Genomic DNA, 13,793 nt, shown 5'->3' on the forward strand with positions numbered 1-13,793 from the left:
GACGAGATAAATTTTCATCTGGTGCATAACGATCTTCTGTCTGAACGGCTTACACAATGTAAACGTCTTTCTTTCTACATCTGAAAGAATAACAAAAAAATTATTTTCAAGCCTCTTTCCAAAATGACGAAGAGAAGTTCTTACTCTGCCTTTGCCTATTCTTTCTTGCTAAAGGACAGTTCTTGATACAAACGACGTCTATCGTGCATTCACACACGATGAGCTGCGACATCAGCCATCTGTCATTATACAACACAAATGAGCTGCTGGAATTCATCAATGTTTTTCCGCGAAACAAACGTTGCTTTCAGGATGTCGCCATCTATATAGGACCCTTGACACTGACGTAGCGTTTGTTTAACGCACTACAGAACACAGGACAGTTAGCTGTAGTAGTGCGACATTGTAATTTCGGTGCGACTTGGGTCCTCATTCAGGCGAACCTATATTAATGATTCACGTCATTGACACACGACATGATAACATATTTTAACGTGTACATTGTTCTATAAACGCCTTCTGTTTTATGCTTTCCTTTCTCTTTCCATTTTAAAACAAATATAAACAATGGGTAACATTTATTATCAGTCAGGAATTGAATGAAATGCACTGAAATGATATGGATCCATTCGGATGAAATCAATTAAAGTGTTGTGTAATGAAAGCCTGAAAATTTATGCCTGACTGGGGCTCGAAATCATATTTCCATTCATTTAAGTGAAATGTAATTCAACTCATACACGTCCCATGTGCCACGGTAAACCACAGTCCTTAATCAAATGGGTCCCACCAGTTGCAATATTCTCACATATGCCGTGTGGGAACCTCTGGCTGTTCGGAAATCGTAAATGGAAACATACATGACGAAAACCAGCTTCAAGTTCCGGCCTCGCAAATACTGACAATTTTCACGACGTATTCATTAATAATTACATTCCTAAATTCTTTTCGTACAGTTGGTCTGTTTATGGTACCCCATCTTCACTTTATCTATCTTTCTGTCAGCGGGAGAGTCAACGTGATCTTCAGTTTATGCATACAAAAAACAAAGTGGAATTTTTACAAATGGTTTTAAAATTTGTCAAGCACGAATTTTAAGAAGTTTTGTATATAAAACAACATTATCTTCGATTTTTGGAATGTATATACGGGAAAAAAGTAATATAAAACAGTGAGAATATATTAAAAACACGTGAAAATCGTGGTCTTAAACAAGAAGCGCTGTACTTCTACATACAGTTGAAAGACCTGCACTTCGAAAAATGTCTGTTTTTGGAGGGGGAAAAGGTTTTTTAGTTGGGTGGAAGGTGTGGGTATAAGTATAGAGGTTAGGTGGGTAGTTTCGATGGAGAAGGAGCTGATATTGCGAAGACACGGAGGTAGGTGTAATTTTCGGTGTGGATAGGGCTATAGTATGAATATAAACAGGGCCGTGGGAGAAGATGAGAGAAGGAGAAAAGGAGTAGGGAAATACGGGCACGGAAGGGGAAAACTGGGAGCCCTAATGAGATAGGGTAGGTGGTGTGGATTATAGTTGGTAGGATTCGTAAATATCGGGTCTAATTTCATTGTCTGGCAGAGGAAGAAGGTTGAAATACCGAGCAATGTGGCGCAGTGGTTATCACACGGGACTCGTATTCGGGAGTGCGATGGTTCAAATCCGCGTCCGACCATCCTGATTTAGGTTTTGCTTGATTTCCCTAAATCACTTCAGGTAAATGCTGGGATGGTTCCTTTGAAAGGGCACGGCCGACTTCGTTTCCCATCCTCGCTGTTTCATCCCCTCTCCCAAACCAAATATCAAAGCTTGAAATTTCTTTGGGATTCACCTTCTCCTTCTTTGCAGTTTTCAGTTTTTTTATTCTGTTTAGAAAATATGAGTACATAGTATACAGTCACCTTGTGGTACTCGTTCCTTTTCTTAGGTAGGTTAAAAATTGCGTTTCGCTTAATTACAGCATAAAAATTTAACTATTTTGTCTATCGTCAGTAGTAGCTTTTTCATACTATAATGTACAAGAAGAACCATTAGAACCTACACAAACAATGGAATATTCCTAGGTGCACAACACGTATGTGCTTGCAGATTGAAGACTACAAGAAGTAGACACCGTATATAAAAGGACCTCAGAAAAGGTTCATCTGACTTCACATGACTACGTTGGAAGACGTGCCTTTTTTGTACTTCATTCATATTTTTATAATATTTTACCTTGCAATGGTATCTTTATCATTTTTGAAACGGCAATGTCAGGTCCTGTTGTTCCTTAATTTTCTAAACCCAAAGACACACTGATACTTGAAAGAGGAGGGGAGCAAGGTATTTTTTTATAAACTACCATTTCTGTAAAGTATCTCTTATGGGGCCCATTTCCTGTCTAGAATGTTTCTTTTTAAAGCATGACTGTTTCGTCTGAATGCCTTGTATGGGTAAAAGAAGCCCCTTTACTTATTCTCCCAAGTGCCAGTACCAACGTTTGAAACCTTGCCTCTCTTGCATATTTGATGATGCAGGATTCTTGGCGAATCACGAGCCATCCTGCTGCATTCGGGCTGTTTGCGAGAACTGCATGTAGTTCACTCGGCAATTTTGCGCGGCCTCATTGGCCGGAATTGCGAGCGCCGCCACTTTCCGCCCTCACAAAGTCGGGTCTCCATTTTGAATAAGGGAGAAAGGCAGACTTCGGTAGAGGAGTTGCGTTCCTGCTGACGATGGGTAAACATGTATTCCCAGTGGACAGCGATTTAGACTACGTCATGATGCATGTAATATGACAGAATCCTGTAAACTCGAAAGTAGCAGCGCTTTCTTGTTCTCCTGTCTATTATTACAAAAAAAATTATCCTTTTGTATGTGAAATAAATTGAATGTTGAGTTGTGTTGGACTCAGCACCCAAACTTTGTCTGTCAGTTAGATCTCATACACGTGAAGACACTCGATAACGACGTTAGATAAATTCATTCGATTTTCATGCATTCGTTTCGGCTTCAGCGAGTTGTATGGTTAAATACAGTATTTTGTGAGTGAAGTGAATATTTTTGTAGCTGTTAATCTTTCGCAGGTCATGATCTTCTTACTTTCAACTTTGAGAGCATGTATAGTCTAACCAAATGTAATCAAAATCATTAGGACAAATAAATAAAGAAATACATACAAGATTATTTAGTTGCCCCTACCTATTGGTTTCATGCAGCCCACAACGCCTTCAAATACCACACACACTATTTTCATATTCTCTTACTCGCTACATGCAAACTATTAGTTGTAGAGAAAAAATGAGCAGGATATTTTTGTAGGAAATTGAAGTAGTTAAATTTTTTACTGGGATATGTTTTGTCTGGGGTCATAGTGTTCAAATTAGTCAAGGAAAACGTACAAAAGTGACCTTCAAATGCGTTTTTCTTGAATAAAGAAACTGTGACCTTCAACGAAAAAGTGCCCCTGTAAAAAATGTAACTGCATTAAATTTCCAACAAATAAGTCCTATTCATTTTTGTCTGTAGGACGAACAGTTTGTACGTAGCGAGAGAGAGAATATGGAAATGTCATGTGAGTTTTTTGAAGGTGTCACGGGTTGCATAAAACCCAAAGGTAGGGGCAGCTGAGTCACCCTGTATATACGACCTACGGGCTACGCTACTTACGGAGTCTTCTTAGTTAAGCCAACATAACGGATGTAGAAACAGATGCCCGTCTAGTAGCAGTTAATAGAACACATCCAGTAACTAAAAAAAACTTCACAAGCCAAGATCGCTAAAAAAACATTTTATTTGATGACCAGTTTCCACAGAGATATGCCATCATCATCGGAGCTTATGCTTTTGAATTTTTGCAGCAAGTTATTCATCGGTTACTACCATGAAAATCATTACAGGTGGCATGTCAGTACCTGACCACATCAGGAAAACGGAACACGTTCAGTTTTATCAGTAACTTTAGAAAAAGATCACTTAGCACTAACTTCAACATTCGTCTACGCCAGTCTACTATCTTACGAGTAATATTGTACAAACAGGAATCATTAGCGTATAGAAAGATGGATGAAGAAAACCTGTGGATATTAGAAAGGAAAATATTAAGGAAAATTTTTGAACATACAATCGATGAAAATAACATACTATAGCGGATACGAAAAAATGGACAACAGAGGAAGCTGTACTTTACAAACACCATAACATAGCAAGAATGTCAGAGAATAAACTACTTACAACAAAGTTCTGTAGAACAGTAGTTGGAACGAGTAAAGAGGAGGACTCAGTATTAGGTGGGGAGATAGTATCCAGTACGGCAAAGCTTGGATGAAGAACTCCGAATGGACAACCAATACATCCGACAGAAGCAAGAGGAAGAGGCTCGTGGACCACGCGTGAGGTTGATAAGGCTCTTACCACACATAAAGTTTAAAAAAAGTCCAAAATACTTTTTCGACTTACTAGACGCAGGAGAACGTCAAGACTGTAAACAGTGAATTGGAGACTACTGACGATTGAGGAACGGATTGTGACAAGAAGCAAAAGTTCAGGAGGAAGTCTATCACAAAACGACGTTATGCAGCGCATACACTGTCATACATTAATTAGTATGATCAGCAATGTGTGACTGTTTGCTGGTGATGCTGTAATGTACGGGGTAGTGACGTGTTTAAGTGGCTCTGGAGGATACAGAATGACTCAGAGAGAATCTCTATTTGGTGTGATGAATAGTAACTTGCTCAAAACGCGAGAGAATATAAATTAATACAGATGAGTAGGAGAAACGATCCTGTGGTGTTCTAACACAGTATTAGTGGCGTGCTGCTTCACACAGTCACGTCGGTCAACTAGCGATATGAAATGGGACGACCACATAAGATCGACTTCTGTAAGTTCGGAGAATTCCATGAAAATGTAGCTCATCTTTTGCGACCCATATCTGAATGCTGTTCGAGTGTCTGGATTTCCCATCAAGGCATATTATAGGAAGGCAACGAAGCAATTCAGAGACGTGCTGCTAGATCTGTTACCGCTAGGTTCGATCAACACTCGTCTGTTAAGGAATTCTATGTGAATTCAAGTTGGAATTCCTGGATAGAAGATATTGTTTTCGCGAAACTCTACTGAGAAAGTTTAGAAAGCCAACATATGTGACTGACTGCAAGCGATTCTACTGTCAACAACATGTATCTTGCGTAAGGATCGCGAAGACAAGACAAGAGAAATCAGAATTCCACCTGCGACTAGAACAAGGAAACGAATAATCAACAGTAGTTCAAGGTATCCTGTGCCGTGCAACGTATGGTAGCTTGCGGAGCATGTACGTATATGTAGGTACTAAACATTTTACTCTCAAATTCATTGCTTGCACAAAAGCGAACAGTAAATATAATAGGTGGTGTTCACCCACGGATGTCATGGACTCGTAGGTACCTCTTCAAATAACTGGGCATTTCAATAGCGCAGTCATAATACATATATTCACTAATGAAAATCGTCATAAATAATTCATCTTTTTACCCACTACTGAATCTGTCAGTGGCTCAAAAAGGAGTTCAATATGCAGTAACAGAAATGTCTGATCATTTACCAAACACCATAAAAGTCTTACAGGTAGCAAAGCAAGTTTTAAGTCTAACTTAAAATCATTTCTCCTGGTCAACTCTTTCTATTTCATTGACAAATTTATATTTAAAAACTGGTAGCCACTTAAATAAAAAGAAAACATTGTCCAGTTGCGAGTAGAAATCGTGCACTGCGGGTTCGGTACAGACTAATTACTCGTATATATACAGCTCAACCACTCGGGGACTCTAGAGTTTCGACCAATTTTGTCTGTTATCGACAAGTGGCAAGATATTGGTCACAGAGAGGGAGGAGGATTTTAATTTCATTAATATAAATGTACAACAACCAAGAGGGAATAATAAGAGTGGACGATCAAGAACGAAGTGCTCGTATTAAGAAGGGTGTAAGACAAGGCTGTAGCCTTTCGCCCCTACTCTTCAATCTGTACATCGAGGAAGCAATGGTGGAAATAAAAGAAAGGTTCAGGAGTGGAATTAAAATACAAGGTGAAAGGATATCAATGATACGATTCGCTGATGACATTGCTATCCTGAGTGAAAGTGAAGAAGAATTAAATGATCTGCTGAACGGAATGAACAATCTAATGAGTACACAGTATGGTTTGAGAGTAAATCGGAGAAAGACGAAGGTAATGAGAAGTAGTAGAAATGAGAACAGCGAGAAACTTAACATCAGGATTGATGGTCACGAAGTCAATGAAGTTAAGGAATTCTGCTACCTAGGCAGTAAAATAACCAATGACGGACGGAGCAAGGAGGACATCAAAAGCAGACTCGCTATGGCAAAAAAGGCATTTCTGGCCAAGAGGAGTCTACTAATATCAAATACCGGCCTTAATTTGAGGAATAAATTTCTGAGGATGAACGTCTGGAGTACAGCATTGTATGGTAGTGAAACATGGACTGTGGGAAAACCGGAACAGAAGAGAATCGAAGCATTTGAGATGTGGTGCTTTAGACGAATGTTGAAAATTAGGTGGACTGATAAGGGAAGTAATGAGGAGGTTCTACGCAGAATCGGAGAGGAAAGGAATATGTGGAAAACACTGATAAAGAGAAGGGACAGGATGATAGGACATCTGCTAAGACATGAGGGAATGACTTCCATGGTACTAGAGGGAGCTGTAGAGGGCAAAAACTGTAGAGGAAGACAGAGATTGGAATAGGTCAAGCAAACAATTGAGGACGTAGGTTGCAAGTGCTACTCTGAGATGAAGAGGTTAGCACAGGAAAGGAATTCGTGGCGGGCCGCATCAAACCAGTCAGTAGACCGATGACTAAAAAATAAAAAGTATATAAATGTTACATACAGTTATGCAGGAGGCTGGGATCCAGTATTACAATAATCAGTAGCTCTCCATTCAGGCTGAGTGAGTCGGATGGTAAAAGTCAAACACCAGGCAAAGAACGACACTATTGCTCGCATGACACGTTTCGGAATTTATCCGTCGCCAGATATCCGGGCGCGATTGCTGCACGTAGATATGGCGCTTCAAGTTGTGAAACAAACATTCGCAGACTAGTTCTGTTTCACGTACAACTTGAAACTCCGTATCTACGAGCAGCAATCGCTCCTGGATATCTGATGGATAAATTCCAAAACGTGTCATGTGGGCAATACAGTCATTCCTTGCCTGCTGTTTGACTTTTACCATTGTGATCTAATCAGCCTGAATGCGCAGGCCTACTGGTCTTTTTAATTTAAAGTTTGTCATGAGATAATAAATAACAAGAGAACTATTTTTGTGACATAATTACAAATTAACAACTTCCCGATATTTTCCTTTACTTATACGATGAAATTTCATAATTCTAGGTCAACGGGAAGTACCCTATAGGTTTTGAGTAGTAAATTTGCGAGTATCAATATATGTGACCTAAATGGCCTTATCTTCTGATTGCATTGAGTTGACGCTAATTACTACACGGCCAAGGGCCTGTAGGTCTTGGCACGTGCCATAAATTTCAGCTTGATACGTCTACCTGTTCTTGACAAAATGGGCCCAATAGACTGACGGACGGACAATCTGACAAAAAAAGACAAAAAAATTTTCGTGTGACATAGTTACAAATTTACATTTTTCGAATTTTTTCCCTGTAGTTGTATTGTGAAACCTCCCTTCTTGTCAAATTTCATAATTCTAGGCCAACTGAAAATACCGTAAAGTTTTTGATGAGTGAGTTTGCGAGTGTCAAAATTTGTGACCGAAAAACTTATCTTTTAGTTGCATTGACCTAGAAGCTTACATGTATTACACCGCCAAGGGCCCATAAATCTTAGTATAAGCTATAAATTTCAGATTGATACGTCTGCCTGTTCCTGACAAAATGGGGCTTAACAGACAGGTGGACAGACTCACAGACAGTCTGATAACAAGCTGCAAAAAAATTTGTCTTGTGATCTGATTACAATTTTACAGTTTTCAGATTTCTTCCTTCGGTTATGTTGTGCAACCTTTCTTTTTGGCAAATTTCATGATTCTAGTCCAACTGGAAGTACCCTACACGTTTTGATGAGAAAGTATGCTACTATCAAAATATGTAATATAAAGGGTCGTGTCTTTTAATTGCATTGACCTAGAAGCTTCAATGTTTTACAACGCCAAGGAACCATTGACCTCAGAAAAAATGGTTCAAATGGCTCTAAGCACTATGGGACTTAACATATGAGTTCATCAATCCCCTAGACTTAGAGCTACTTATACCTAAGTAACCTAAGGACATCACACACGTCCATGCCCGAGGCACGATTCGAACCTGCGACCGTAGCAGCAGCGCGGTTCCAGGCTGAAACGCCTAGAATCGCTCGGTCACAAAGACCGGCGATCACTAATCATGTACATTAAGGCGACAAAGTCATGGGATAGCGATATGCACATTTACAGATAGCGGTAGTGTCGCGTACACAAGATATGAAAGGGCAGTGCAAAGTCGGAGTGTCATTTGTGTTCATGTGAAAAGGTTTCCGACGTGATTATGCACTCACGACGGGAATGAACGGACTATGAACGCGGAATGGTTGTTGGAGCTAGACACATGGTACATTCCAATTCGTAAATCGTGAGGGAATTCAACATTCCGAGATCCACAGTGTCAAGAGTGTGCCGAGAATATCAAACATGAGGCGCTACCTCTCACCAAGGACAACGACGGAGAGCAGCGGCGTTTGCGTAGAGTTGTCAGTGCTAACAGACAAACAACGCAGTTTGAAATAACCGCATAAATCTATGTGGGACATACCACGAACGTATTCGTCAGGACAGTGTAGCGAAATTCGGCGATAATGGGCTTTGGCAACAGGCGGCCGACGCGAGTACTTCTGCCAACCGCATGACATCAAACTTCCTGGCAGATTAAAACTGTGTAGCGGACCGAGACTCCAACTCGGAACCTTTGCCTTTCGCGGGCAAGCGCTCTACTAATTGCCTGCGAAAGGAAAAGGTCCCGAGTTCGAGTCTCGGTCCGGCATACAGTTTCAATCTGCCAGTCAGTTTCATATCAGCGCACACTCCTTTGCAGAGTGAAAATCTCATTTCTGGAAGCATGACGTCGCCCCTTGTACATGACTGGAAAACCGTGGCCTAGTCAGGTGAGTCCCGAATTCAGACGGTAAGAGCTGATGATTGGGTTCGAGCGTGGCGGAGACTCACGCATCCATGTACGCAGGTTTTCAACAATGTACTGTGCAAGCTGGTAGTGGCTCCGTAATGTTGTGGGCTCTTTTTACATGGAATGTACCGGGTCCTCTGGTCCAACTCAATCGATCACTGAGTGGAAATGGTTATGTTCGGCTACGTGGACACAATCTGCAGCCGTTGATTGGCTTCACTTCCCCAAATAACGATGGAATTTTTGTGGATGACAATGCGCCGTGTCACAGTGGCACAATTGTTTGCGACTGGTTTGAAGATTATTCTGGACAATTCGAGCGAGTGATTTGACCACCCAAATGAATCCCTTGGAACCTTTGTGGGACACAATCGAGAGGTCAGTTCGTGCACAAAATCCTTCACCAACAACCTTTCGCAATTACGGACGGCTATTTAGGCAGCATGGCTCAATATTTCTGCAGGAGACTTCCAACGACTTGTTGAGTCCACGCCACCTCAAGCTGCCGAACTCCGCCATGAAAAAGGAGGTCCAATCCCATTATTTTTGTCACCTCAGCGTACATATGTCCTGTAAACTGACTCATTCCATATCGTTTCAATAAAAGTTACAGTCGTGGACAAAACGAATGAGACCCCTCGCCTTTTCGTTATGCTGATCCGCACAGCTTTAAAGTCTGCTACACAGCATAACAGGCAAGGCGACGAAGTGCTTCCAACAGACTATCCAAGTTCGCTCGGCTGATGTGCTGAGATAAAAGGCTCTGAGCACTATGCGATTTAAATTCTGAGGTCATCAGTCGCCTAGAACTTAGAACTAATTAAACCTAACTAACCTAAGAACATCACACACATCCATGCCCGAGGCAGAATTCGAACCTGCGACCGTAGCGGTCGCTCGGCTCCAGACAGTAGCGCCTAGAACCGCACGGCCACTCCGGCCGGCCGTGCTGAGATAGCTAGCACTGGAGAAACTCGCTCTTCCAAGACGCCACTGCATCGTCTACCACCACTTTGTGGGAAACAAAATACCTCAAGTATAAGCCAATGTGTTGTATTCACATATCTGTGACTATCACTTGGATGTAAAGAATTCGAAACACTGTAGAATACGTTTGGCAGCTACGTGGCATTTATTTCCTGGGGGGGGGGGGGGGGGGGCAGAATAATCCTACTAACTTTACTCGCTAATAATAGTTTTTTGTTATTTCGATAAACATCCCGAATGATTGTCACATAAGCGGTGACATAAAGGTAGACAATTCATGTTTTTGAGTCCTGAAAGCTCTATGCAACAGAAACTGCAGATTATTTTGCCATTTTCTTTGCGAAATTGCCGGCTTATTCATGTCTGGGGTAATAATAGAGGGCTGTTTGCCTGGGTTGTCTGCTAGCGTAGTGAAAGGTGTTTGCTACTGCAAAGGAGGTCTGGTTTGTTTTCGGTTCTAATCTCGATGGAGGCTGACAGACTATCAGTGAAGGAATTTTAAGAAATTCTCGCGCCAACAATACGTTTTATTGCTACCTTTATTCTGTACCGGCGCCCTGTGGATGTCGATATGAAACTTTTGTAACTTTTTCCGCTTATGTCAATAATTGAACTGACTTAAGTGTGGCACTGAATGGTTTTTAACTGAATTTCGTTATGAATCTTCACGCAATGCTAAATTTGCACACTTTCATGGTAGGTCAGCAACGGTAATCCAGTATGACTGAATCTGAACGTTGACACAGACCATGTCGCGGCCAAATGCGCATAATATTTTGCTAATTCGTAACGATCTGGGGTACTTCGTCTTACTAAAACAGTTATGTTATCTCGATAAGCTGAAATTCATTTTTATTAGTACAGTTCATACTAATTAGCGTTTCTCCTTTCATTTATATCTTATACAGGGTGTTACAAAAAGATACGGCCAAACTTTCAGGAAACATTCCTCACACGCAAAGAAAGAAAATATGTTATGTGGGCATGTGTCCGGAAACGCTTACTTTCCATGTTAGAGCTCATTTTATTACTTCTCTTCAAATCACATTAATCATGGAATGGAAACACACAGCAACAGAACGTACCAGCGTGACTTCAAACACTTTGTTACAGGAAATGTTCAAAATGTCCTCCATTAGCGAGGATACATGCATCCACCCTCCGTCGCATGGAATCCCTAATGCGCTGATGCAGCCCTGGAGAATGGCGTATTGTATGACAGCCGTCCACAATACGAGCACGAAGAGTCTCTACATTTGGTACCGGGGTTGCGAACACAAGAGCTTTCAAATGCCCCCATAAATGAAAGTCAAGAGGGTTGAGGTCAGGAGAGCGTGGAGGCCATGGAACTGGTCCGCCTCTACCAATCCATCGGTCACCTAATCTGTTGTTGAGAAGCGTACGAACACTTCGACTGAAATGTGCAGGAGCTCCATCGTGTATGAACTACATGTTGTGTCGTACTAGTAAAGACACATGTTCTAGCAGCACAGGTAGAGTATCCCGTATGAAATCATGGTTACGTGCTCCACTGAGCATAGGTGGAAGAACATTGGGCCCAATCAAGACATCACCAACAATGCCTGCCCAATGAGTCGCATGTCAACACAAGCACCAAAGTCAACATTACCTTCCTTCAATTGGGCCAACTGGCGGTGAATCGAGGAAGTACAGTACATTCTGACGAAACTAAAATGAGCTCTAACATGGAAATTAAGTGTTTCCGGACACATGTCCACATACCATCTTTTCTTTATTTATGTGTGAGGAATGTTTCCTGAAAGTTTGGCCGTACCTTTTTGTAACACCCTGTATTAAGGTGTTGTGGTTAGTACACTAATCTGCATTAATATAATCTTACACATGATTGAAAATAGTCTGACAAATTTCGGATAATTTTTCAATTTCACGCCTGTGCATAGTACGTTGGTAGCACTTGCTCGCCTTGCCTGTTATGCTGTGTAACAGACTTTAAAGCTGTACGGATCAGCATAACGAAATGGCGAGGGGTCTCGCTCGTACTGTACGTTCAAATCATCAATGGAACATGTAGCTAACTACCAACTAAGTTGCTTATAACTATGTAACGAAGTGTTTCTGTATTTCGACACAGCGCTTCAGTAATGAGTGTGCAAAAAGCAGTAGAAATGGTGGTAAGCAGAGGAAGGGCTGGCACGCACCTGGAGAAGTGCGTGCGGCGGCGCAGGTGTTCGACGAGCAGGTGCGCGCCCTTGGCCGAGGAGGCGGCGGCGGCGGCGGCGTCGTCCCCCATGGCGGCCCTGCGGCCCCCGGCTGGCGCTGCCGGCCGCGACTGCCTCGCGCCGCCCTTGCGCCGCCGCTTGCCGCCCCCGCGGGCCGCCCCTCCCCCTGCCGCGGCGCCGCCCCCACCCGACAGCCCCGCCGCCGCCGCCGCAGCCGACGCCGCCGCCGCCGCCGATTGCGACGCCCGGCGCCCGCGAGCCAGAAACAGCGACACGCTCTTGAGCAGCATCGTGCCGCCGCCTCGCCCGCCCCCACTGGCCATCCTGCGATGCGTGCTGCGCACACCCCTCGCAGGTCAGTCACTGGAAATCTCGTTTTGGATAAGATACATTCTATCATTTATTTAATTCTATTGCATTCATTTTAATTGAGGACGTACCTCATAGTTCCATTCTGAGGTCAATTCTGTTATCAATTGTCATCTTTTATTTATTTTTTTGTTGGTGATACACATACGAGGTGTGATCAAAATGTAACGGGAATTTTTCAATTTCGCGGGCTGTATGCATCAGAGTTTCAGTTTGTTGGTACACATTTTCCTGATGTACCGGGTGATCAAAAAGCCAGTATAAATTTGAAAACTTAATAAACCACGGAATAATGTAGATAGAGAGGTAAAAATTGACACACAAGCTTGGAATGACATGGGGATTTATTGTTGTTGTTGTCTTCAGTCCTGAGACTGGTTTGATGCAGCTCTCCATGCTACTCTGTCCTGTGCAAGCTTCTTCATCTCCCAGTGCTTACTGCAACCTACATCCTTCTGAATCTGTTTAGTGTATTCATCTCTTGGTCTCCCTCTACGATTTTTACCCTCCACGCCGCCCTCCAATGATAAATTTGTGATACCTTGACGCCTCAGAACATGTCCTACCAACCGGTCCCTCCTTCTTGCCAAGTTGTGCCACAAACTCCTCTTCCCCCCAATTCTATTCAATACCTCCTCATTAGTTATGTGATCTACCCATCTAATCTTCAGCATTCTTCTGTAACATCACGTTTCAAAAGCTTCTGTTCTCTTCTTGTCCAAACTATTTATCGTCCATGTTTCAATTCCATACATGGCTACACTCCATACAAATACTTTCAGAAACGACTTCCTGACACTTAAATCTATACTCGATGATAACAAATTTCTATTCTTCAGAAACGCTTTCCTTGCCATTGGCAGTCTGCATTTTATATCCTCTCTTCTTCGACCATCATCAGTTATGTTGCTCCCCAAATAGCAAAACTCCTTTACTACTTTAAGTGTCTCATTTCCTAATCTAATTCCCTCAGCATCACCCGACTTAATTCGACTACACTCCATTATCCTCGTTTTGCTTTTGTTGATGTTCATCTTATATCCTCCTTTCAAGACACTGTCCATT

At 42.1% G+C, this 13,793-nt stretch overlaps 1 protein-coding gene across 1 annotated transcript in view; it reads right to left on the reverse strand.

Annotated features, from left to right (window-relative positions):
• Positions 1-12,446, reverse strand: part of LOC126414947 (calaxin-like) — a 117,304-nt gene extending 104,858 nt beyond the window's left edge. The window contains exon 1 of the mRNA XM_050083392.1: positions 12,339-12,446. Coding sequence (XP_049939349.1) covers positions 12,339-12,430 — 92 coding nt within the window. The 5' untranslated portion in view covers positions 12,431-12,446. The remainder of the gene's footprint in view (positions 1-12,338) is intronic.
• Between the last annotated feature and the right edge of the window lie 1,347 nt (positions 12,447-13,793).

Source organism: Schistocerca serialis, chromosome 1, assembly GCF_023864345.2.
Source record: "Schistocerca serialis cubense isolate TAMUIC-IGC-003099 chromosome 1, iqSchSeri2.2, whole genome shotgun sequence".
Taxonomy (NCBI): Eukaryota; Metazoa; Arthropoda; class Insecta; order Orthoptera; family Acrididae; genus Schistocerca; species Schistocerca serialis.